General features: G+C 40.8%; 1 protein-coding gene across 1 annotated transcript; it reads left to right on the top strand.

Moving 5' to 3' along the window:
* Window positions 1-25523, top strand: LOC120715205 (1-phosphatidylinositol 4,5-bisphosphate phosphodiesterase beta-1-like). The gene is made up of 10 exons (XM_040002059.1): window positions 1-2498; window positions 3667-3746; window positions 5957-6010; window positions 7765-7840; window positions 11363-11463; window positions 12194-12360; window positions 17946-18092; window positions 19272-19429; window positions 22384-22466; window positions 24241-25523. The coding sequence occupies exons 1-10, from the start codon at window positions 2319-2321 to the stop codon at window positions 24335-24337; spliced, it is 1143 nt and encodes a 380-aa protein (XP_039857993.1). The 5' UTR covers window positions 1-2318; the 3' UTR covers window positions 24338-25523.
* The last annotated feature ends 1987 nt before the right edge of the window (window positions 25524-27510 follow it).

Raw genomic sequence — 27510 nt, 5'->3', positions numbered from 1 at the left:
GCATTGACGTTGTAGTAATAAATGAAATATGCATCTTACTGTCATCCCGTCTGTTCTCAGAAGCCTTTCATGTCTGGCTGTCAGCCAGAGCGTTTCTCAGAGGGAGCTTTGTGTGTTTTAGCAAATTGCAAGTGGCTTTTTATGCTTTGAATGATGACGCGGGTGTCATTCAGAATACATAAGTGGACAGTGATTGATTCTCATTGAACTCAGGATGTGCATGTGTGTGTGTGTTCCATCGATTGGTGGTCAAGTCCACACATGACTCTAACCATCTAAATGATACACAACACTGAAAACCTGTTTTCTCCACATATACATTTTTTCTTTAATTTAAAAGAGCAACACCTTATTTTCAAGAAGTACCTCCTTAGCCACATAAACTAGTAAAGGGGGGAGTACACAGGCTGTCAGAAGGGACAGGGTGAACATGTATTGCCTTAGAAGTTCTCAGTGTGATAATCGCAGGCGCCACTAAGCCTCCACAATTTGATTGGGGGGTGTGAGGGATGTGTAGAGGACATTTATCAGCATGACACAGGACACAATGCTCTTTGTTTGATTGGTCAAATTAGTGGAAGCTCATTTGCTTTCACTGCAAAATCCTTTACAGGGCTTTTCTGTTGTGTTAATTAAGCCGGAGCAAGAATTCTGTATGCCACTTGCATACTGGGTTTGCAAAGAAGAGAAGGAGATCGTTGTTATTCCTCTCTTTCTCCTCAGAGGCATTGTAGTTGGGTTCTCTTTTTTTGGGCTTTTTTTGTGATTCGCACCAAAGATGAACTTCTTAAATATATATTTGCTAAAATTAGTTCGGTTTAATTTTCCTCTGACAATTAGCTCGGCTGAATGCAAATTCTCCAGAGTTTTTCCTCTGTGGGAGCTGGAGTATTGCCAGCACCCAGTGTTTTGTTGTAGGAGAGATCAGACTTCCTGCAGCAGCCCTCTGATTTTGTTGGATGATGAGAGAATTAGGGTTGTACTAAGTCCGACAATTGCTTTTTCTCAATGTGGGGACAATTTCTGTTGACTTAGGAATTTGCAGTTTTTATATAAGCCTTTAAAAATAAAACCCTTTGAGAGCAAGAAAAGCATTCTCCTCGGGTCTCCTGGGTTAAGTGAGTCCTCTGGTGTTTTTTTTAGCAAAACATTTTTTCCTGTGATGTTGATTACAAGTTATTGTATGTATGGGGGGTTTTGCAGTTAAGCTGGAAATATGTTGAGACAGGAGGATGTTTTTTGGGCTTAAAACAAGCTAAAAAGCAAGGCTGGAAAACCCTCATGCTCTCATTTTTGGGGAGCTGTCATGGGGTTATTAATAAATAATAAATAACACAATAAATCCTGTGCTGACATCTTATTGGACATTTGTGCTTACATGTCTACATGTAAGTTCTCCATTCAATACTTAACCCACCTCGTTTCCTGCTTGTATAGCCTGCCATATGCACCCTTTACACAAACTGAGAATCGCTGGTGCTGTAGCCTCACACGGACTCTCTACCTCTGTCCTCTAATTAATCAACCAAATCAGCCATCAAATAAGGTGCGAACTCCCAAATGTTAACCAGTCTTGTTTCCTCTGAGTTCATTCAGAGACTGTTTTTGTTTTGAAACAACATCACAGCAAAATGCCATGACACAGAGCAGTGCCGTCTCCCACTTCCTCAAAAAAAGCATTGCTCGTCTTCCTCTGTGGCCTGTTTTATGTCATTTGCCATTTCGCTGAAGCTTTGTTTGGCCTGCTAGCTTTTAGATGCCGCTCTGGCTGATCTGTTCCACCAAGGTTCAACGTGTGTGCAGCCCGGATTAGAGGCTAACATAAAGTGTTCAGAACTTGGGTTATGTAGCACAATTTCTTTTATCAACATGCTTTATATGAGGTTTTTAATTGGAGCAGATATGAAATGAAAAAATACAAAAGCATTAGCCAGTAGGATATCGAGCATATGATCATGTGACTTGTGACCAGTTGTTGCAATAATCACATGAGAGGAAAGGGCATTGATCAAGTGGGACATGCGCAACACTGTATTAGGTCCCTGAATTAGAGAATCTAAAGCACTATAAATAATTTTTTTATGTAAACGAGATCATTGTGAAAGCTTATTAATTAAGTGTTCCTCATCCATGCCTGTAAGGGATATTATTTTTAAATATAAAAATTTTAAATACTTCTCTTTCTCCTAAGAAAATTATCATTACCACTCCGTGGCTGTCGATGTGTCATTGAAGGGGATTTTGTTATAGAAATTCATTCATTTGGTGACTTTTGTTTTTCATTTTGATCTGTATAGTTCATTTCTTTGTTATAACATATGTTTTTTTTATTTGTGTGTTTTTGTTTCATTGTAAAGGAAGCCAAGCTGCGCGAGCTGCTGGATAACAGCACGCTGTCGGGGAAGTTGGAGAGCAGGATGCTGACGGTTGTGAGTGGCACCGACATGGTGAATATCACCTACCTGAACTTCATGGCGTTCCAAGAGGAGATTGCGAAGGTAAAAAAAGAAAATCATGCATAGCAGCAGTAAACAAAGTAACTACTTTTTTATTGTATATAACCTGGCATCTACAGTGGTGAGTGGGATATCTTAGCCAGTAACTGGGCAGTCAGGGTGAGGTTGTGTAGCCCTACCCACGTGCCTATACTCACCCATCATGTGGGCAACCAGGCATCATTCACCTGGAGAAAAAGAAGGCAGCAGGATGCACTATGTGAAGAATAGTACATCGTAATAATTGTATTAATGTAGGGTCTTTACCTTACAATATAAACTGTTTTGAGGCAACTGTTTTTGTTTTGTATTATATAAATAAAATTGAATTGAATTGAAGGCAAGCTGCCAGAAACAGTGTGATGCTCTGGGTAATGTTTTCCTGGGATTCTTGGATTCATGTGGATGTTAATCTTAAACGTACCACATACCTAAACATTAGTGCAAACCAAGCTCGTGTCTGAATTGCAAAGGTACTCTCTGACGACATTAGAGTTTTTCATAGGGGCAATGAGTCGTACAACACCGTAAAAAGTGCTTGGGAATGGTTTTAAGGAGCATGACGAGGCTTCCAAGATGTTAACTTTGCCTTCATATTCCACAGATGTCAGTTCATTTAGACATCTGTGGGATGTGCTGAAAAAAAAACTAGTCAGATCTGTGAATCTGCTGCTGATGAATTAGTGAATCTACACCTCGATGGGTCACAGCTGTTTAGGCTCTTTGATGGGGACTTGCTCTATAATATGCATGGGGTTTTAATTTTGTGCCTATTTTTTGTATGTGCTATTAAACTAAGCCATTAAAAGCAATAAATAATATTCTCAAAGAGTGAAAGCATTTCTTAATAGTTGTTTATTTTTAATTGATTTAGGAGGCTTTAGACGGAGGTACCATTTCTTTTTTTAGGATCATGGTGAAAACCTGCATCATAAATTCATCATCAAGTCATTTACCACTCTGGAAAATTATGAAAAATGATCAGCATACCTACTCAGTATGCATGAACTTCATTTATTCCTGACACATGGCAGCAGAAACTGAACACAAACTTCCAGCCTTCAGCAGTTATCAGCATCAAAGCACAAATGAGTTCACCGTCGCTCTCTTTCCTGACTCTAGGTGTGTGCTTGTGTGTGTTAATGTTGCGTGTGTGTTTTATTTCCTGCAGGAATGGGCAGAAGAGCTTTTCAACCTGGCGTCCAACCTCTTGGTGCAGAACATGTCCAGAGAGGCGTGCCTCGAAAAAGCGTACGTCACCGGATGCATGCACACGCGGACACATGCACACACGCACACGCAAGCAGTCTCGAACAAAATGTAAATCTACAGTCCCCAAGATAGATATGAAAATCTGGTCTGCAAGCACTAGAAATGTCACTCGTAGCAAGAGTCACATTAGGGACCTGATGTATTTTACATGAACAAAAATGGTAAAATGTTATGTAAAAATCTTGCGAAACCATCATGTAGCATTTACACCTTCACCAAAGCACATTTGTGCTTACATTGTTCACACACTGCAGTCTACAACGCAGCCTGATTTTTCACACATCAACGGAGGAAGTAAGAACAGACGAAAGCAGAATTATCAAAACAGCTGGAAATATGTTTATACCAGTTTATAAAACACCCTGCATGCGTCAGTTGTCTTTTTATTGCTTCCCATATGTGAGTGTGCATTTGTTTGGTGCTGTAGTGTATGTTTTATCTTCCAGTAGTGACATATAGTAGATTCCAGGCTGACTCGGTGAGCTGAGCTTTGGGTTGAATTGGGAAAAGAGAGGAAGAGAGGGCAAAAAACAGGAAGCCAGTATTTTGTCAGTTCCAGGGTATTACATAAATCACTGATTATCCTTATCAGTGGCTCTATGTCCATGACCGCTTTCATCATCCTTTGCCCTCGTGTCACCTCTGATTCCGAGTGAAGCTCACGCAGAGTGAGCGTAAATATGAACGCAAATCATTTTTTGCTGGACTCTGCTCGCCGACAACTCCCAGCTGTCTGCTGTTTATCAGTGAACAGAAGCCATTAACGTGCACCCCCGAGGAGCTAATTGACTTATGAGACAATAAAACTGGTCATCGACCACATAGTGCAGATAGAGTGGAATAGAACTGAATACAGCAGGTCTCGCGGTCACGTCAGTTGCTCGCAGCAGCAGTTCTTGCACACTCCTTGCTTACAAATAAGGCAATTCTTCGCCATACCGCTGCTGCAGCGCGAGGATGCTGCCTCCCTGAAGTGATGTTGATGTTTCTCCGCGTGTGGTTAATTCTCATCGCTGTCTCTTAAAGCAGTGATACTGATTTTGGGTGGTGGGTTTTCTGAGGAGCGGCGTAGCTGGGCAGCGTTCTCATCAACAGGAAACTAAACAGAACCCAGCAGGTTTTTTAAATGACCACTTGCTGAAAGGTGTTGAAATCAGTACAATTATAATTGAATACTCTCCTTGGATAACACAGCCCTCAATTACCAAACATGGCAGGGTTAGAACTGCGTGTTTTACTCTGCGTTGCTCTGTGACTATGTCTGGAAACTTGGAGTTGAGCAGCGTCATCTAACTGCTTATGTCTTTGGCATCATCTAATGAAGAAATGAGTAAATGAGTAACGTCTAGGATTAGCTAGAGTGGGTACGTGAAGAAGAACAGAGAAAGTAGTGAGGTAAACAGAAAAGGAGACAGTGAGTAATCTGTTTCCCCCTTTCTCCAGTGTCATAATGAATAATACAAGCATCTCTGAGTCAGATGGGGGCATTGAAAAACACCTCTTCCCTTCCTTGTTTGGGAGCCTTTCAATCATTCTCTTTAAAAAGAAAGAAAGAGAAAATAAAGCCTCATGCAGTGCTACTGGCTAACTTTATCCCAACCAAAACTTTTGTTTACAGCTTTTAAAAAAGAAGAAAAAAAACAACAACTCCCCAAACTTTGATCCCAATTGACAATTAAAAGTCACCAGCCTATTAGCCTGAGGCAGTCGCCAAGTTCTGTCAAGTGGACACTGTAATGGATATTAATTATTAGCCAGCAGCCACTTAAAGCCCAGCCTACAATGATGGCTCCTGTTGCAGCCGAGCTATTTATAGGCCAGGTTACACACTGCCTGTGCATTGCTGCTGCACTGCTCTGCCCTGCCAGCGTTCAAGACTTCCAGGGATTAGCCCACAGTTCTGACCTCCCGTGTAAACGCCGGCAGATATATCCGCAGTATGCAAAGAGAACTCCACTCATGCACAGTCAGCCACTTTAAGATATTTGGATACGTGCTTTTTATCTCTTTCCGATGCATTACGTACGAGTCTGCAAACCTGGTCATGGCAGACAGTCATTTATGTCAGTCACGCATGTAAGATCAAGCAAACAGCCCCCACACATACATTAGACCTGATGAAGAGTGTCACTCACACTGAATAAACTGCTATCACGAGCTGCTGCTGATGTGTGCTCTGTGCAATGCAGATACACCCGACTGAAGCTGCAGCTAAACCCTGAGGGAAGAATCCCCGTCAAGAAGTAAGTCTGTGTGACTCATCCACCCCCCCCCCCACACCCCTCCCCCATCCCCACAACGGCTCTGCTCTTTTCATCGGTGCATAGTTTCCTCTGCCTTTTTGCCTTCTCTCTAAGCGTGCAGATGCTTAAAGCTACACTTTGTTTTTTTGCATATTTATTAGAATATATTACCCATTCCATCTGTCATGACAATATTCATTCTTGTTCTCCTTATCACCACTTTTCATTTATCTCACGCTTATATATTCGTGCCCATTTCACCCATGTGATTTTTTTTTATTATTATTATTTTTTTAACTTTAGTCTGTGTCAGTTTGTGATTTATCTGAGGATTTCATTTTGTATATTTCAGTTTCAGTTTGATTTATCTGGAAGTTTGTCATCGCCTCATTGAAAATCCACCTCTCTACATCTCCATTAGTCAAGTTGAGCTTTCAGGCAGGCGGGCAGCAGTGAACCTCCGTGATAACCTCCCTCAGAGCCGCGGAGGAAAGCAGTGGGTGTCAACAGAGAGAGACACTCCTTGCTGTTTAGGGAATTAACCTCCTAGCTAGGAAGACATGTCAGTTTGACTAATGTCAGCTTGATACTGCTCTTCCACTGAGGGTACAGTAAGTGCTGGTGGACCTGCGCAGGCATACCTCTGCAAGCAATTAAAACAGGCTATTCCGAACAGAACCAGACCTAAATGTCCTGCTGTGGCTGCAGTGACACTAGAGTCCACTGTAAATCACTTTTATTGTCTGTATACACCGGAATAAAACAGATGACAGAAGCTTGAAAACACAGATGTCTGTCGGCAGTGTTTTTCCAGAGTTAAATGAACCGAGACGCTGATGATGTGACGATGTGATGTGATTTGAGATCATTTTGCGTTATTTACATGCGCACATCATAAAGAAACATTACATCTGCACGCCTTTTGTTTATTTATGCAAGAAAAAAGATGCTTCCGTTGAGACGGACTTTATAGCACAAGCACAATGACATGATAATAAAAATTATGACAGCAATGATGAAAATTGGTGTGATTTGCAAAATGACACCATTGCCGGGAAGCTTTCTTTCCTCATCTTTGTTGGGGCCTGTGTGGCATCGCATTCATGAAGAGTTGTCGCTTTTATGTACACAAGTGGCATTTGCCATGGAAAACTTTGCAATTCACTGTAAGCAGTATTAAAATCAAGATATTTTCCATGTTTAAATGTGAATATTAAAAATATTAAAACTACACTATTTTATCTCAGTCCACCCATCTATCTATGAGAGCAAACATATTAGGAACAGATTTATGCTGCTGCATTATTGCACAGCTTCCTAATGCTCCAAATAAGCTGAATCAGTAGCTCTCCAACTATTTCAGCATAAACAGAAATTTACTGCGTAACCTTTATGAATGTAAAATTCATTGCAAGGCTGTTAGACTGCAGTATTTAAATCCTGATGTCCCATCTTCTACCCCTCCCTTATTATATTGCATTTCTTTTCCCACACAGGCATCATCTGAGTCTAATATTTGTCTTTAGTGTTGCATTCTGTCCGGCCTGTAGTTTCACCCTTTTTATTTTCTTCCATTCCCTCCTAAGCTGTTGCTACAATATTACATTTTCACAGAATAATCTTAATATGTGTCAGTTAAATGCTGTGACGAATTCATCCGTTTGACACACAGCCTTTAAAGGAGTGAGAATTTCTCTCCGTGTGTGGCATTTTCTGTGATTACTCATAACAGCATGTTTTTTGTCTCCCTACAGTATCTTCAGGATGTTCTCGGCAGACAGGAAACGAGTGGAGACAGCGTTGGAAAGCTGTAACCTCCCTTCTGGCAGAGTGAGACTCCAAAATGCTGAAGCTCTCTGTTTTTTTTCTAGTATTACTGTCGCCTCATATTTCCTCCGTCCCTGAACCGGCTTCTGTCTCCATCTCATCCTGTCTCTTTTATGTACAGTTGCCTTCATCTTTCCATCCATCCATCCATCCATCCATTTCTGTTTTGACTATTCAACTCATCTCTTAAAACACAAACTGATTGCGGCTGTGCTTATTTGTCTTATTTTCTGGATATCTGCATGAGTTCCAGCACAGAATGGATTTAGCCTGGGTTGTAATGCAACAAATAGACCCAGTGGGAGCAATAGAGATGACAAAAGCTGCTTTATCGCTACCTTTTTTTAGATGCCACTAGAGAGACGCTGCACCCTAATGCATAGAGGTGCAAACAGTGCTCTGTATTCAAACAGTAGCAAACAATTTTCATCCCTAGAAGTGGGAAACTGCTGTGCGGTGCTGCTCTGAACGCACACTTGATATGTGTCTAGTAAGGCAAACACACTGTAAAGCTAATTGGAATTGGGTCAGGTCGCTTTCAGATGTGACTGAACTCATATAACGTGTTTACATTTAAATTACTCACTGAAAAGGTTATATCTTAGGTTAAGTCTGTAGTGAAATGAAATGCATTTTGGATATTCAGCATTTTCAATTGGTTAAAATCAGAATATATAACATACCTGATGCAAAGCACAGGTGTTCTGTGTGCATACGAGTGGGCTTCAGTTTCTTTTGTTACTGCAGTTTTCTTATCAAATCCCAGAAACACTGATTCCCAGTAAATGGTAAATGGCCTGTATTTGTATAGCGCTTTACTAGTCCCTAAGGACCCCAAAGCGCTTTACACTGCATCCAGTCATCCACCCATTCACACACACATTCATACACTGGTGATGGAAAGCCTCATTGTAGCCACAGCCACCCTGGGGCGCACTGACAGAGGTGAGGCTGCCGGACACTGGCACCACCGGGCCCTCTGACCACCACAAGTAGGCAACAGGTGAAGTGTCTTGCCCAAGGACACAACGACTGAGCCGGGGCTCGAACCGGCAACCTTCCGATTACAAGGAGAATTACAAGAAGAACTGCCAGTAATATAAAATGTATTCAAAACGCAATAAAAGAACCTTTGACCATGTACAATAAGATCTGATGGCACCCTGATTTTAAATGTAATCTCAGCTGATTATAGCTACTTATTATTTTTAATCTGATTAGCGAATTGTGGCCAACTCTGGCTACAATCAATGGCTTCTGAACACAAATCAAATTAATATATATATAAATAAATAAATATACACACACAGGAATACAAACACCCCCACAGTCAGAACAAGCTATACATAATTAGCATAGGGAGAGAGAGCAGGAGGTAAAAACCGATTGCTGTATGAAGGTCTGCTGGGATTTGCTGTTATTCCATTGCACAAGTAATTACAGCTAAATGGTATTGCTGTTAATCCCTCAAACGCACACACTCCCAGGCAAAAGCACATACACAGCCCAGCTCGCACCAATGTCTTTTGAATGACTCACTGAGTCTCAACAGGGCTTGACCTGCATCCCCCCTACTTCTGTGCATCCTTCCTCACCTCCCTCTTTCCAGGTCTTTTCTAAGACTGTGTGGTTCTGCTCTGTTTCTTGCTGGCAAAATGCTGTTCCCTGCTGCTGAGCACGCTGTGTCTTATCATACCCGTTTGCCTCTGATAGCTCTATAAGAAGCCCTGACGCTAAGTGCAAATTGCAGGCAGTCATTTGCTGTTTGTTATTTGCATCTCTGCAATTGCTTCAAGAGGGCCAACTATAAGACGGCAGATGGAATGACAGATCTGTGTTTCTTTTAGTCACATTAGTGAGTTAGTGGATAGATGTCTTTACCTCAGCAGTACTCTAACTAGGAAGTCTGCACAACATGAAATTTCTTAGTATGCGGGGAAAGTTTAATAATAAGTAAGTACATTTAAAACCAAAGTTCTTTACGCCAAAATAAAATAGAATAAACAGGTTCCTAAAAAGGTATGGCTATGGCTCACAGTGTTTACATCAAATAAACCAGTAGCTACCAATCCACCAGTCACAGTTCCAGAAATCATCAGTTTCCAAAAGCTTGAAAATATATGTTTTAGTTTTATTTATCTGTGAAACTTCTAATTTGATTATCCCAAAGTTAGCCTGTATTTTAATAATAAACAGAGTTAAGGAGCCCAGGTTACTCTTCGACCTCTCAGTTAATATCTGAGAGCCAAACAATGTGGCATCAGTTTCTTCTTGTGAGACATCAAATTTCATTGTTATTATTAAATTATATCCAAAATTCACTCATTGAGCCTTCTTGTGGCACAGTGATATCCAAGATCCAAGTGTAAATACAGTTAAATCATCAAGAGATTCTATCTTGTGAATAATTTGACGTAGCAGGAGCATGTGCAAAGCATAAAGAACAGACCCCTCTGGAGTTCCAGATGTTATAATAGCTAATGCAGAAGAGTATTTTCCAATGTTAACTGTTTAATATAGGATTTAAACCAGTTAAGAGTCAAACCCTTAACTTCTCCATAGTGCTCGAAGTACTCAATGTGTGACTCAAGGTCGACAGTGTCAAAAGCAGCACACGACTCCACATAACTAAGACAGAACAACCAGAATCTGCAGAATATCAGAATATTGTTTGTTACTTTCAAAAACGCAGACTCAGTTCTGTGAAAGGTCTCATAAACTTTGTTCTCGTGTAGGAAGGCTGACAAATAAACAAACCTTTCTTAAATTTTAGTCAAAGATGCAGTTTTGATATAGTATCAATAACACTCAGAAGATCCACTTCCAAATTTTTATCCTTTAAGTAGGACTTGACTACTGCATGCTTAAAAGGAACTGTACAGAAGTGAAGTTTGCATTTATAATTCTCAGGACATCACAACCTGATGTAAAACATATTTCCTCGTCAAACCACGATGGAAGAACAGAAGGGGAACACGTCATATGAGAAACTAAGTCTGACATCAGAGACGCAAATAACCAGATGATAAGCAACAGAGTTAGCTCCAGAAATTAGAATATTTGCTCCAATGTGTCCAACCTTACTCTGAAAGAGGTCCTGAAAAAGGAAATACTACTATATATATTTTTCTTAAGCAACAGTTACAAGGGATTTGATTAATTTTCAAAACGTGTAGAGCTAAGCTAAATTGGCTAAACTAAATAATTCTGTTTATCCCAAGATTATACAAATATAAAATTCACTTTACTGTGCACATAGTCATTACTTTACATAGATATGCACAAGTAAGCGTCTCATAGATAAAGAAGATGCTACATGAAAGATTGCCTTTTTGTAAAACACAGTTTTGTTGCACTGAGGCATGCAAGAAAAGTCTTCTCCAGAGCACCTGTCACTGTGGAAAAAGTATCTTTTATCTATCAGCTTGTACATTTTAAATCCACTTTTTTCTTTTGCCCTTCCACAGTACGTCCGAACACTACTGCCTGCAATTTATTCACCTATCTTACTTTTGTCTGCTGCAGAATGACTCCATTCCCCAGGAGGACTTCACTCCAGAGGTCTATAGCATGTTCCTGAGCAACATCTGCCCTCGGCCTGAGCTGGACCACATCTTCTCTGAAGTGTAAGTACTGTGTTTCTCTCTGCTCTCTCTGTGTGGTAATAATAACCTTTTCCACCTCCAAAGAATACGGGAATTCCCAGTTTTAAAATGTCCAAAAAAATCACAATTGATACATTTTTTTCCCAAATCATCTGTTGCTTTTTTCATACTTGTAGCCTCGATAGGAAAATTTGGTTTCCCAGGTTCAAGCCAGATCCTTTTATCCATTTATAAGACGTTAATTAGCCCAGGAAAGTGTGTTCTAATGTCCCTGGTTGTGACTTCTCGAGCCTAGCTGGTTTGGCCTCTCGTGCTGCAGAAGCAGAACTGCCCTTTGGCCCAGAGAGACTGAGACCATCAGCCGAGGAAGCACGCCAGCTCGACCGACGCTACTCCAAGTCATAAATCTGTATTTTAATCACAGTTAAGTGAGGTAGCAGGAGAGCCAGGAGGATGTGGAGAAGATAATTTAGTTGAACAGGCTTGGATGCGAAAGGCGTTTTTAATGAATTCTCATAATTTACTCAAAACACAACATTTAATCCCGTTGTTTTGCATGTCTGCCGCTCTGCCTCGCCGCGTCTTTTTGCGTCTTAATTACAGCTCCTCCCCTCCATCGTTTTTTTCCTTGTTTCATTTCCCCATATGCTATTTTTTAATCCCTTCCTTGCACCCACACCTTGCTTAGCAGCCCTTTAAGATGTTTTGTCTAATTTTTTCTAATTTCTGCCCCATTCCTTTCTCTGCTCAGGGGAGCCAAGAGTCGACCATACCTCACAGTGGAGCAGATGACAGATTTCATTAACAGTAAACAGCGAGACCCTCGTCTGAACGAGATACTCTACCCTCCTCTCAAACCAGAACAGGTCCAGCTGCTGGTTGACAAATATGAACCCAATGCTTTGCTGGCACAGAAAGGTCAGTGGCTCAAATTTCTGTCAATACAATCCCAGGCACACTGACAAGCTTATGTGTACACAGACATGCACGTAACACCTTTTAGTACAGATCGACTTCATGATAGTATGCAAGTGATTTATAGTAAAAACTATCGGAAAAACACCGGTACATTATGCCCGTTGTGTGTTTTACACTGTCCTCCTCCACCAACCCTGCACTCCAGCCGCTGCCACCAATAAATTTGTCAGGGGTGTTGCCATAGAGACTGCTGGATGGTGTCCAAAGCTTTTGCAAGTGAGGGGACATAGTGGGGTGCCGAGGAGTCTGTAAATACCAAACACTCACAGTCAAACACACGTCACCGCCATCAAAATGTTCCACCTGTTCCCAACTTGTGCTAAAGTATTGCCGTTGCAATACTCAGAGAATACAGAGTATTGCAGTCCTTGGGATGAATTTTCTGGGATGTCCGCTCCTGGGAGGAGTGTGGCATTGAGTTAACACATATTTGAATGCTCCAGACCAGCAAAGTGCCAAAACCTTCCCACCTCCTGACGATCAGTTCTTCAAGTGCTATTTACCCTTTTAATTTCACTGGAAGCAGTTTTTCCCAGACTCTGGCAAAGGCTTTCTTCTTCACGTGTCTTTATCTGTCTGTGTAATATAATGCAAGGCTTTGTACCTAAAATTGAAAGGGCAATAAATAGTTTGCCTGGTTCCTTTCAAAGGATTAAACTGCAGTAAATCTAAAACGTATAAACCTACAGTTCATTTTTTAGTTTTATGTGCAGGACTTCAGCACCATTTCTTGATCTGCTATCATTTCACTTTATTATGTGTGTTGCTTAATGTGACCTATATGTTGTCTAAGCGGTAACATGTTGTTGTTGTTGTTGTTTAAACGCGCTCGTCTTTTTTCATTCCCATGTTTAAATTGTATGTAGATGTCAACCATCTTAATTAATAGAAGAAGGACTTTAGTTTTAATATTTAGAGTATTAGGAGTGATACAGAATAATATATAAAGAAATGAGATGGATGCGTCTTGGTGAGCCAGCACTCCTGGACATGCTGTGCTTTCATGATGTCTCAAGTGTCAGCAGACCCAGAGCTGCCAGTACTGGAAAACATCACACTCCAGATATCAGGCAGCAAGGTCTTATATTTGCCAATTCAAATTTTATCTGTGCTAGAAAAGCATCTTACACAACTGTGCCAAAATGGATGAGTTATCGTACGCCGTGTACGGTTTATTACGAGCAAAATGCTGGGTTGATTTTTCTCCCCATAGTGTCAAACCAATCGCTGCCTTTGAATATGCCATCTATAGCTGTATTTAGATTACTTTACTCTATATGTTTACTTTTTGTTAGTATATTTTCTCCTTCAGGGCTTAAAACATCAAAAACTGTTAAAGCTGGGAAGTCATCAATGCACCCGATTTCTTAGCTACGTATTCAAGGAGGGTTGTGGTGGAGAAGGAGTTGCTGTTAGGCTTCATACAGATTGATAATTCATCACAGAGCTTCCAGGAGTCGAGATACTATGAACCTAATTCTTATCTTCTTTTTGCAGGTTTGTCTTTTGGTGTGTTAGTGTAGTGGTTAACACGTTTGCCTATCTATGATTGTAAAAACAAAATGCACTTGCAGTTAAAGTTAACAGTATGTCACGTGACTTCTACCTCAAATCAAACTGTGATAAGCTCAGCTGCGACATAAATTCAAATTTTACTAAAGGATTGAGTGAAGGTTTCGACAGAAGTATCGGTGGCTTGAATGGTTACCTCGATGTAGTCGCTGAGAGTAAGTAGTAAGCTGAAAAAAGATAAGAAAGCAGTCAAGTGAACATAACAGGTGGTTTTTACGAAGGGGTCCATATGGCAGAGCAGTAGAATACAGCATTTTTCCATATAAAGCTGCTTATTAATACTTTTTGTCATTATGCTGGAGATCTGGAGGATTAAATAATGCTTTTGTGTCAGGAATTCAAAAAATGTCTTTGGTGCAAGAAGAGAATGATTATCTAAACATTTTATGGAAACTATGACTAAACTAGAAGCTTTGTCTTTTTAATAATCTCCCCTGAATAAAGTGCCTACTTTACTCTGTTTGCACATGTGACCGAATAAATCACGGGTCCTTAAATTAGTTAAAAGTCATTTTTTAAAGCACACATATCCATCCTGACTGCCTAATGTTTGACTCTGATCACAGCCATGTGCTCATACTGTGATGTTGTGTGTTCATCCTGTCCCAGGCTCTCTGGAAGCATGCCCTTCCCTGTCCCAGTGACAGATTTCCCCACGTGAAGTATTTATCTAGCCGGAGGAAGTGCTGCCATCTGCTCTGCAGAGGGGTCCAGAGCTCCACATGCAACCTTCACACACACACATACACATAAACATAGTTTCTCCTCTTTCAAGGACACTCATGTTCGTAAAAACATACGTGGATTTTAGGTGGCATGAAAATTTTAGATACGCAGTCTGTGTTTAGCTCGGGGTAAAAAGCCCCCCTGTTGATGGATAAACAGAAAACCATATGCTTTAACTAAATGTGCTCCAGAAATGTGTGTATTAATGATGGTGAAGAGTTTTAGTCTTTATTAAACGTTTTAATGTTTCACTTTCTCCATTTGTGACTTGGAGATTTTGTTTATTTTTTTTATTTTATACCTCTCATTCATGTCTTCACTGCTGAATCACTTTCTGTGACTGTTTCAGTCTGTGCTCTCTCAGATGTTATGACATCGTTTGAAGGAAGATGAATGAAATACAAAATGAAACGAGACACTTGGAGAATTTTTTATAATTCAAGAGTGGATAGTTGGCTTATTCGCTTGAATGGTAGAGAGGAAGCTCTCTAGTCTTACGGGTGAAATTCAGAATCCATCTCTGTCCAATTTCCTCTCCTCTCAGTATGAGCCGTTATTGTGACCGGTAGCTAAAGTTTTACTTGGCTCAAATCTTCCTGTAGAATTTCTTCTCAGGTTTCACCTTGAGAGTAGCACTTGTATGTTCCCACTCTGGTTCGGCTGCATTACAATCCCAGCCGTGTCAACACAATTTTTCCGTGTTTGACCTACAAATGTCTTGAGAGATGGGGAAACTCTTTGTCTGCACGGAATGTGTGATACAAAGGTTAGACCCCAGCCAGGCGAAGGGAGATCCTGGGAGTCAGCAGGGAGTAAGACGCTGAGTGCGACAGAGCTCAGATGTCACAGACAGCAGCTAGCGTTAATTAGTCCAGCAACTCTGCAGAGGGCGGCGCCGCATTAATTAGCATAAAGTGGCCAGAGGGACCTGCTGCACCCGTCAAGCTTGCATCACTTAGCATATTTAGCGTAATTTCAAGTAAGTGTGTGTGTGTGTGTGTGTGTGTGTGTGTGTGTAGGCAGGTGGAGGAAGTATTTTGCTTTGAGCAGCAACTATATGTTCAAAATTTAATTCATGAAGGCAAGGTGTTTGATGTGTATGGTAATGCGTATGGAAATATGATCTCGTGTGGATGGAGATGTGGAGCTTTTCATCAACCGCTTATTACTTATTTATTCAGTGTTATTCACTTTCTCAAGCACATTCAGTGAAGATTAGCTGAGTGATGGCAGCCAACAGGCAAAGCTTATCATGAGTGACCGTGACTACCAATCAACAACGAGGAAGGAACAGCTCCATGGGCAGCTTAGCTTCATCAGATCACTGTATTACTTAGTGATAATAGCAATATTAGCCGAAGCTAGTGGAGCCTGAAATGGAGAAAAGTACATTTATATGTTAATCTACCTGCTGAGCAAAGGGAGCCTTTTCAGACTTGAATTTTAATAATTAGAAGAATGTACTGTAACACAGTATTTAACTAGAGTTAAATGTAGGAAAACATTGAGGGACAGCCCTTAAAGGAAACAACGAGTTTCCCTAAATGAAACGAAAGAAAGTCATTTACCATCAGTCTCACACCCACTGTAATGCTTTAACCTCCTAGGACCTGGCGCTCACATATGTGGACATCACATTTTAGGTTGTCTAGACCAAAATACCAAATTTTGCTCTATAAGGGCTTGATATCCACTTAAGAGGACATTATACGGCCGCTGTTCTATCGAAATTTAAAGCAGGTTTAAAAAATTACGTAATTCTCTGTTTTTACATTCATCAGGTCCCAATCAGCCCAAATAGCAAAGAGAAATTAAAAATGCATGCCATGAAACAGTTCGGGTCTTAGGAGGTTAAAGGTGGAGAACAATGCAGGCACATGTTTACAGAAAACAAAAGTTGCTTTTATTTTATTAAAGTCACAGGTGAACGGGGATGCCAGTCCATTCACCTCCATTTGAAATGTGGAAATAATGTTTTTATAAAAAGTGACAGACAAAAACATTCAAATGTTCTCATAGCCATGTTCAGTTACGTTGCAGTTTGTTAAAAATTTCATGTAAGGCATTGCAAAGGGTGGGGAAAAAAATCTGTGACACATATGCCACCATATGCCACGCACCATATTTTAGCTTGTGCAGTTAAAAGGATAAGGCATTCTTAATGTTTAACACGGTGACAAATCTCATTAAGAAAATTAAATTCCAACATTATGTTACTCCATCTGCCAGTACTTTACATCTTCCTTACCCTGTCTTTGGCACTCAGCCCCTTTGCCCATTAATTTCCACTGAAAAACGAGACAATTCTGTGATTTAACTTTTAAATAAATTTCTAAAACTTTAGACATCTGCAAATTTTCTTCAAATCAGAATAACTGCAAGATTTGGCAGATAGCTCTATAGTGAGTCAGATGACTCAAGAAAAAGCAGATAAGATGATCACTGCAGTGAACAGTGAAGCGCGTGGAACAGCACGGCTTTTGGAGTGTTTTCACACCTGCACTTTTTAGTTTACTTCTACTCTGATATTTTCCCTCCTTGTTGCGGTTCGTTTGTGCAGATGTGAACAAGGTAATCTGAGTTATTGGATCCCAAACTGCTTTGGAGTTTGTTTGGAATTGGACTGAGGCCAAGGAATCCAGAGCGGTTCATTTGTGGTGAAAACTCAATCGACCCAACCGCCAGGTGTACGCTTCGAGTGTGACCTAAACACCTTCCTGTAGCCTGGTGTGCTTTCTATTCTGCGATCCAGCAGAGCAGCACAGATGTGCAGATAGTTTCTCTGTGTTATCGACTTGTCCAGAACACCTTTCTGGACAAGTTTACTTTTGTTCCTAACGCTCCAGACTCATCTGACTAATAACTGAAGTGAGCGTTCTCATGTGGTTTGCAGTGACGCAGTTGAGCTCACCTGGAGTTTACTTGTTTTTTCTGTGTGAAAAGAAACTAAACCACAGGAAAAAGACACAAGTCTACAAAACTCATCAACTGATTTGGACCAAAGTAAATAAACTTTAGGTGTGAAAATGAACAATGTACAGAATAATCTGTATCAAGCTTTAAATACACAGTTAGCAAATCAGCTCGTTGTTGTTTTGTAGTCTTTTTTGTGGAAATTGTTGCCATCTGGAAAAACAGAGAACATCACAATACAATTAGATTTGGACGCTTGAACCAAAAACAATGTTTTCACGCTTAGGATGCTGACTGCTGTTGTGTTCATGCAGGTCAGATCTCAGCAGAAGGCTTCACCAGGTACCTGAATGCAGAAGAGAACAGCATCATTCCTCCTGAGAAGCTGGACCAGAGTGAAGACATGACCTTTCCCCTCTCTCACTATTTCATCAACTCCTCACACAACACATACCTCACAGGTAAGCACGTACACACGTTAAAACTTCTTCTATCGGTCTGCTTGTGCAATCACGTTCAACTTGATTTTCCTCCTGACTGATTGCACAGGGAGATCCTTTATTCTCCCATAAATGAAAAGATCAGTCGTTCATTTAGAAATACAATTATGGTTGAAGTGAATACACTCAACTTTATACCTCGTGGGTCAGTCAATCAAATGCACCCTTGCATATCAGGCTCCCTTTCTTGTGTTACTTCTCAAGAGGTTATCCAATCAAGTCATGCCATGATACTTGATTCATTGATATTCATGAGTTAAATATTTCTTTGGACTGGTAGTCAAAGTAACTCCCTGCGGTGCACAAGCATGGCTGGCACAATAGAGAGGCCATTTTCTCTTCAATGGATATTAGAATTCATCTATTCAAATCTATTCTGGGGGGAACTGAAGAGCATTGAATCTTTGAAGTGGATCAGATTTCGGCAGCGATTGGAAAAAATTGAATTTTCTGTAATAGCCCAGCCTCATAGCTGGTGGAATGAAGAAATGAGAAAAACAAACACGAGGTCTTTTAATTTTCTCCTCACGAACTGTGTTTTTCTTTAGGTATTTTCATAGTGACTCATACTATGCTATTCTAATAGGGAGCAGAAGCGTGTTGCAATGTGGAGTCTATTTCTGTCCATGAGGCATTTGTGTTTCACAACTTTACACACAAAAAGAGCCATGCAGAATCATTAGTTTGATAACAGGACAAGCATTTCATGTTATTGACCGATCGTAAATTACATTTTAAAATTAAAGTAATCGTGAAGAAATATTTCACCTCATGGAGTTGCTTAAAGATGTCAATTAAACGAGTTTTTGAGAGAAAAAATGAGAAAAGAGTGAAGTAAATGAATGGCATCACACCAAGTGAGAACATAGCTGCCTCTCACTTTAACACACTTCCACTTATTTTGTGGAAACATGCTGCTAATGTGAAGAGATAATTGCTTCGCTAATGGTGACAGGGTGATGAGATTTGCCTGCTTCAGATAACGACAGTTGTATTGTTTTTACTGCATGTGACGAACAATACAGTTAATGAGCTCTTGAAAAGTGGGAGGATGTGCTTTTGTGGGCATCCTGTTTCTTTTTGGATCAACTTAGCCGATACCTGTAAGAGCTGTTTTTTGTGTTCGTGTGTTCGGTGCAGCCGGCCAGCTCGCAGGCAACTCTTCGGTCGAGATGTACAAACAGGTCCTCCTTTCTGGGTGCCGCTGCATTGAACTGGACTGTTGGAAGGGTCGCACCACAGAAGAAGAGCCTGTTATCACCCATGGCTTCACCATGACAACTGAAATCTCCTTCAAGGTAACACAAGGAGAGACGGTGATGGTGATATACGGGAGGGCTTGGTTGGGGGTTGGGAAGCAAAGGGAACGTTTTCACAGAAGGGTATTCTGCTCAACAGATCATTCACCCACTGCTACTAACCCAACTGTTAGGGTTAATTTAACAATGCTGTCTTATTAAATTTAAATTTAGAATTAAATAACAGCAGAACACAGTGTGTTGTTAAATTTGGTTTATCCGTTACTAAATCAGGTTTAAAAATATCTAAAGAGAAGAACACTGAAAAGCTTATAAATTCAAAAAAATGCATAAATTCACATATTCTAGATGCAGGATTTCTCCACATTTTATCTTTAAAAAATTCTCAAAGAGTTCTTTCAGGCCAGCTGAATATGCTGTTAGCCATGTAAACGTACTCAGTTTTACGACAAAATGCAGAAGCTTTAACAGAAAAAAAGAATATTGTACACACTGGGAGGCGAGCGTGGATCGGGGCGATCGTGGATCGGGGCGATCGTGGCTCAAGAGTTGGGTGGTCGCCTTGTAATCGGAAGGTTGCCGGTTCGAACAGTCTCGGTCGTTGCGTCCTTGGGCAAGACACTTCACCCATTACCTACTGGTGGTGGTCAGAGGGCCCGGTGGCGCCTGTGTCCGGCAGCCTCGCCTCTGTCAGTGCGCCCCAGGGCAGCTGTGGCTCCAATGCAGCTTGCCATCACCAGTGTGTGAATGTGTGTGTGAATGGGTGGATGACTGGATGTGTAAAGTGCTTTGGGGTCCTTAGGGACTAGTAAAGCGCTATACAAGTACAGGCCATTTACCATTTCTATGTGTTATTTCATCTTCCATAAACGGATCCATTCTCATAAACTCAGAATTAATCTAATCTGGTTTGTGAAAGCCACCACGTTGCCCCGCCATCATAAAGACAGTGGCCAAAATGGACAGACCGGCCACATACTGTACGTGGCACGCCAAAGGCAGAGAAGAAGAGAACCCACAGGCATTCACATGCCGTGGATTGATTCAAAATATGAACATCATACCTATAATTTATCATCTGAAAAGGGGTCCCTATCACCAAACAAGTGAAAACGCAAAGGACAACAGATCGGTGTTCTGAGAAACCGTCCTACTTTGGCAAGTCATCCTACCCATATGATTATTTGACGGTGACTTCTGACCAACTCTAACCCTAACCATAACCATTAGAAATATTTACAATAGCTGAAGGACGGTTTCCGAGCTAGGATGGATTCCCAGAACACCAACGTCTGGAAAAAAGTCATCTTCTCCCTCCTCACTTCACGCCTCATCTCCTGAGCAGAAGTCAGAGCTCTAACACACAAAAATGTTCATATATATGGGCCATGAGTACCATTCACAGAGAGTTGGGGAATGGCTGCAATCACAGCATTGTAAGATGATGAAAGATGGACCCTTAGCCCCCCTCCTCGATTCACAGATGGTATTGCCCTTTTCACGTAAATGGCCTCCTTGACTCCCCACTCAAACCAGCGTTCCTGTCCAGGATGTGTACATCCTCATCACTGAAAGAGTGTCCACTGGCCTGTAGGTGTAAATAGATAGCACACTGATTCTGTGATACTGGATGTGTCTGTCCACTTTTTCCCCACAATTTCCTCCCACACAAAGACGGGGGATTCATCCAGCCTGCATTTTCTAATAAAAATTTCAATAACTTATCCCTCAGGGATGCAATACAGTATATTGATGTGTCAATATTTTGTACGTACTTAAGGAGGATTTCAGTCTTTATTGATCTGGTGACACATGTGGTCACTGGTGTCAAATAAACTGAATTATTTTAATAAAAAGAACCCATCTGAGGATTTGGAGGCGTGCAACCATGTGTCTACAGCTCTTAATCTAGGCGCTAACTGTGGTTCTTTCTTGTTCTGCTACTCTTTTGCAGACCTTAAAAATGGTCGACTGACAAAAAATGGATAAATACTTGCAGAATAAAAATGCAGACACACTTCTAAGTGTGATCATGGTCAAAACTAACAAACAATGCTCCCTGGGAAATGCTGTACTAAGGGGAGTGAAGAGAAGAGTTTGATTTAATTCATTTAATTAATTTCCCTTTTCTTTGATTGACATCAGGGCAATAGTAAACCTCACCACAACTATATATATTTAAAAAGCACATTTCAACAGACAAGTATAGACTGAAGAAGAGATAGAAAAAGCAAAAAGTGGGGCGTGCAAGGAGCAGATGGCAAATCGCAAGAAACAGGGATGCGCTGAATAACCCTAGAAAGAGAAGCACCGAGGGGCAATTAACTGACGATGAGATGCTTTCATAGGAGGAGAAGGGCATGAAAATTTAAGGGCAGAGTAGTGTCAAGACAAAAGAAGAAAGAAATGGGTGAACTGATTGATGGAGGAAATTTAGATCTAATGAAAGTAATAGAAGAAGCAGAACAAGCCTAATGCAATTAGTCTGAGAGTGAAATGCAAAAAGAGAAGAGTTGTAAAAGATGGAAGAGAGCTACAGATTGAAGGGGTTGAGTTACAGACAAAGATTTTTATTGGAGGAAATGAAGGCTTTTACTGAACTGCCACTATTGTTAATGATGGTGTAATTGACTCAGACAATGAGTGGCTTAGAAATCTAATATCGGATGTTGAACTGTCTTCAGCAGAGTTGGGGAATGATTCAACAATATCGCTCAGCTCCCATTTATTTAAATACCTGCAATCGATGACCTACTGTATGGGATTTTTGTTCACATTGTTGTATTCAGGTTCATAGACAAAACAATGTCACTGTAGTTAATGACTTCAAAAGGTTTCGATATTTCTTTTAAGGGCATTTTAGTAATTCTTGGAAACCAGTAGCAAACTCCTGTGTTTTCATTATGCATGACATGAATTAGATAATGATCCAACACTGAGCCTATGTTGTGATTTACAGGTATATTTTGTATTCTTTGTGTTTGGGTATTTAGGAGGTAATTGAAGCTATAGCAGAGTGTGCCTTCAAGACCTCGCCTTTCCCCATCATCCTGTCCTTTGAGAATCACGTGGACTCGTAAGTTAACAGGACATTTTTTACCTTGTTGCCTTAAGAGGTTCCAATTGTGCCAGAATTATCTTTACATGTGCGCTGCCTATGTTGATTCAACATGTGACATGTTGCACTTTCTGTTCTTTGACTCGTGCTCACATAACACAATGGCAGCCTGATGTTTTGCTATCTCAGTCATTTGACTACCGTGGTCAAAGTGAGTCGTCAGTGGCAAGTTTCTTAATGAACCGCTTGACGTTTGGGTATTATTCTTGCACTGGTGTTATGGGTACTGGAAGCAGTCAAAATAGAAATCTAAAGATACGTGTAAGCAGTTTATCAGGTATACCCAGATATATCATTGTAACAAAATGTTATATACTGTGTCCTGTGAAACTTCAATTTAAAAGTAAATGCATTCCACTAAATTAGGCAGTTTTCCATTTGTTGTATTCGACAATAAGCTTAATACAGTTTCAAAAGGATTTATGTATCACACATGGGTGCAGTTACTGAACTGTGGACCATCTCAAGCTGTCCGCTGACATCTCAAAAGTCAAAAGCTGGAGCTGGGTGCATGTGGAAGGAGGTGCACCCATGTTTCTCCTCGTTCTACTCCCGTTCTCAGTGAGCTACTGAGGTTGCTCCTCCAGCTGCTTCAACCAGCTGCTCCTCCAACTCACAGAGGGTCTTCAGGGGAGATTAAGAGGTGCCATTACCAGCTGCAGTTTGAGACAGTGGAGACAGAGATGAGTCTCACAAAAGCCTGCCGACAGGGAAACAGGAGACAGGAATGCCTGGTGCTAACTTATTTGCAGTGACTAAACTTTCAAATTAAGAGCGCGGGTATTACACAATAGCAAATTGATTACGTTCTGAAATATACTTGGTGGTCACTGATATACGTGATCAGCCCCTCCAGGTAGTTAATATGTATGGGGGAACTTACATACAGAATCTGTTCATAAATAAAGTATTAACCAAGGTTTTCTTCTTTCAGTATTATAAAAATATATCTCGCATTTAAATTGATTATATAGCAGACTGACACAGAAGAGTTTTTATTTGATTGTTCTATGTCAGGCCTTTGGTTACTGTATCAAAGTCAGTTTAGACCTTCTAAGGAAAAGATTTGCCTATCACTTATATTTATAGACTCTAGTATAGAGTTGCATTGTTGTCCCACACATATTTTAATGAATTATACTATGTGAAGCTAATATATAACACTTTCCAGAAATATGCTAACATATTACATGGTAACAGTCAGAGTCAGTGTGAACAGGAATCTATGGAAATCCATGTGCTGACTGGTTTCCCTGGGACTTGTCCATCATTAGCTCAGTTGTCTGCTGACACACTGACAGCACATCACGACAACAGTCATGAGACCGCAATCAGACAGTAAGTGCAAAAAGACGGCAGAGTAAAGTATTAAAGTCAGACTGACACAGACAAATATCTGTGTCGCAACTGAAGAGCAGAAGAACATAAACAAATATCCACTGGATATTGACGCCGTGCATGTGAATATAATTTTTGCATAAATGAGGCTTCATACTGTTAAGCATATTGATGAGGACTGTCCGTCAGCAGGACTGTCAATATGTCTAACCAACCACTTTGTTTTTTATCAACTGTGTAAACACCTGTAGAGCTAAGGACATGCTTCTGATGAATCCTTTCATCTTTAATGGCACCAAGATACTCTGGGGCAACATACATATTCAGGATATTGATATTTAGTGGAGAAATCATGATTGTGTATGTGTGTGTGTCTTTGTGTGATGACTCCCAGACCAAAGCAGCAGGCTAAGATGGCTGAGTATTGCCGGTCAATATTTGGAGACGCATTACTGACAGAACCTCTGGAGAAATATCTTGTGAGTATATAAGATCTCCACGCACCCGCTACATTTGCTTGTGCTCACGCTCACATTCACACTTGCTTGACTCTTTCCAACACACGAACACATATGATACAACAACAGTGAGGCATTCAGAAGATACTATCACACAGATGAGTGCACTAGAGAAATGAATGTCCTTGAACGCTGCTGCTCACCATGCTGCCCATATAAATGTACTCTTTGAGGTAAAAACTCACATAGTTACTTACACACACACACACACAGTACTGTGAAAAAGTCTTGAGGTCCCTCTCATTGCTTCATATTTTGCTTCCAAAGAGACTCCTGGGATTTTACACTCAATGCTGACCCACAAATCATTCAAGCATAAAAAAAAGGCATCTAACACAAGAGACCAACCAGTGTTTTGTCTGCACATACAGATAACTTGGCAAAGAATCCGTTTTAAATGGTATCCTTAGGCACTTTGTTACTAGCAACCTGTTGCAAAACACATAGTTTGTTCCATTTTCTCTAGTTAAATCTACGAAAAATACCAAAGATAAAACATTTTGACAGAATCTGTGAGATGCATCTGGAACTTTAGTTGATCCATCTACTGGTCACTGAAGCTTCATCAGAAACTGTCCCAGTGTATGGGTAACTGTCAAGAAGCCATTCTTAAGGCAAACAACAGAACTGGACTAGAAATCTGTGGCAACAGGCCTTATGGAGTGAAAAATTCAAATTGTAAATTGTTTGGGGTTGCATTTCAGCCAGTGGTGTTGGGGGACTTGTCAAAATTTATTGAGTTGTGAATGCAAAAAAAGGATCCAATACCATCTGGAAAGTGTCTGATTAGCAACAGATAGCACACTGTTTCAACATTATCGAAGGCAGCCAACATCCAAAGAAGAGCTTTGAATGTCCCTCGAGAAGCCTTTTGTTGACAGGAAAGCTTGCCTAAGAGAGTTCAGGCTGTGTTGAAGAATAAACATGGTCATACCAAATATTGACTTTAAACTTTGTTGTTTGCCTTATATACTGTATTTCCATGAATGGACGTTTCAACAAATCAGTGCACCTGTTTCCCATTTTCTAAGCAAAATATAAAGAAATTAGTCTTGACTTGAGACTTTGCAATATCTATATATTAGGGGTGCAACGATACTCGTATTGATGTTGAACCGTTCGATACAGTGCTTTCAGTTCGGTAGGCATATGTATGAACAATACAAACTTTTTAATTTATTTTATCAACTTTTCTTCTGACGATGCTGTCTGTGTTGAGAGCTCAGTGGATCTGCGTTCGACTACTACGCCTAGGCTGCACTGTTGAGCGCAGATCCCACAGAGCGCAGCACAAGCTAGCAAGACAGAAGCTAAGCTCCTTGCAACATGGCAAATTGAACCTCCCCCACCCTCATTCAGATCTGGCCTTCGGAACTATTTTGGTCTTCATGTGAAGTATGACCCTGAAGGTAAGCGTGTCATGGACAAAAGTAAAACAGTATGTCAGATGTGCCACGCAATGCTCAATTACATGGGTGGGAACTACTGCGTTAGCGCAGTTTGCTCATTAAGGTGTTGACGCCGTCTAGCCCCACGCACGGGGCAATCCGCAGTAGCTTGTCAACGGAGATTTGCCGTGTTGTGGCGTTAACGTTATTTCAGATTAACGCTGACAGCACTAGTGGGAACACAGTGAATATGACTGCACATTTACACCGACACCATCCTAGTGCAAAGACAAGTGGAAGCAGACAAAAACAACAAGCAGGCATGCTACAAACTTTACCCGAGTCATTTAGACAGCCGTTAGCACATGATTCTCCTTATGGGGACCTGATATGTTTAATATGCTGCTGAGAATATAGCCCAGAAGAAGCGTATAGTATAGCTTTTATTTTGGAAAGAGCCATTTCTCTGTAATAAACTCTCTTTTCCAAAGATGAGTGATTTCTCGATCAGATAGATTAATTTTTTTATTACTTTTGTTGTTTCTAGCAACATTAAATTTAAAAACTGTACTTTTGAGTAAAATATATATTTATAATTTTAATAAATGACAAATTAAAAAAGCATGAAACATTTTTTGTATCGAAAAATATTGAACCGTGACACCAAAGTATCGAACCGAACCGTGAATTTTGTGTATGTTGCACCCCTAGTATATATGTGTCTCTGTTTTAATTTCTTTTTGTTTTCTTTGTCTCTTTCTCACACATAACACCATGTGACCTTTGGCACCTGGCAAAATATCCGGCTGCTGTTGTTTTTCATTGAAGCCTCAGCCACTTTCACTTTCTCTTAAACACGCACATAGCCGTGGAAGCTAACTTTTTAACGAATCATCCCGCAATCGTGCTTATTCCTCCCTATCACGTCTGTGTTATCACAGCAGAGACTGCAAACAAAAGCCGTTTAAGATTAAAAGGAAGCATTTTCCGCTGTAATCTAAACGTGGCTTTTCTTGGCAGTTCTTTATCTCAGACAGGCCTTTCCTCTGTTGCCATGACTACCAGTTAAAAGCTTCCATTGTCCCTTTGTGGCCAAACTTCTTTTCCCCCCCCCCCCCTAAGGCGTCTTTGTGTGTAATGACGCAGGCTCTTACGTGAGGCAAATGTAGACACTTGCACACAAACTCTCGCAAGGACTTTTAGGCACTTCTCACAGTGCGTACGTGAAAACATGCCTCGCAAACAGTTCTGCACATATATGTACTTTAATGTACCGCTTACTCCTCTCGCGTCATTCTCCTGGGATGACGTTATTCCCTTTGGCACAACACTGTGGAGCAGCTAAAGTTCCCAGCAGCAGTAAGATGCAGAATTATCTCACACACGCAGGGAGCTCCTCCAGCACTGCTGCCTGCCAGAGTCACAGCCCGCTGAGAATTACAGCCTTCTGACTGGATTTGACATTGAAGTATTATCAGGGAGAAGCCTTTTGAATGGAGTGGCAGAGGGAAGGAGAAGGGGAGAGATATGAGGAGACAGACACCAAGGGAGAATTTAGAAAGATGGAAAGAGAAAGTGCCATTGAGGAATGAGCTTTCTACCACTGAGCATGTACAAACTAGGAAAGGTGAGAGCAATGACAGTCACTCCCATTTGGCATGGAGTCAGCTGTGTATACAGCGTATCGAAAGGGATATCAGCCTGATAAGCCCACAGGGACCGGGGCAGATAGGGTAATACAGCTAGATGAAATCCAGC

This window comes from Simochromis diagramma, unplaced genomic scaffold (assembly GCF_900408965.1).
Source record: "Simochromis diagramma unplaced genomic scaffold, fSimDia1.1 OVJJ01000110.1, whole genome shotgun sequence".
Lineage (NCBI taxonomy): Eukaryota > Metazoa > Chordata > Actinopteri > Cichliformes > Cichlidae > Simochromis > Simochromis diagramma.
The sequence above is the reverse complement of the archived record's forward strand: the minus strand, read 5'-3'. Positions and strand labels throughout refer to the sequence as shown.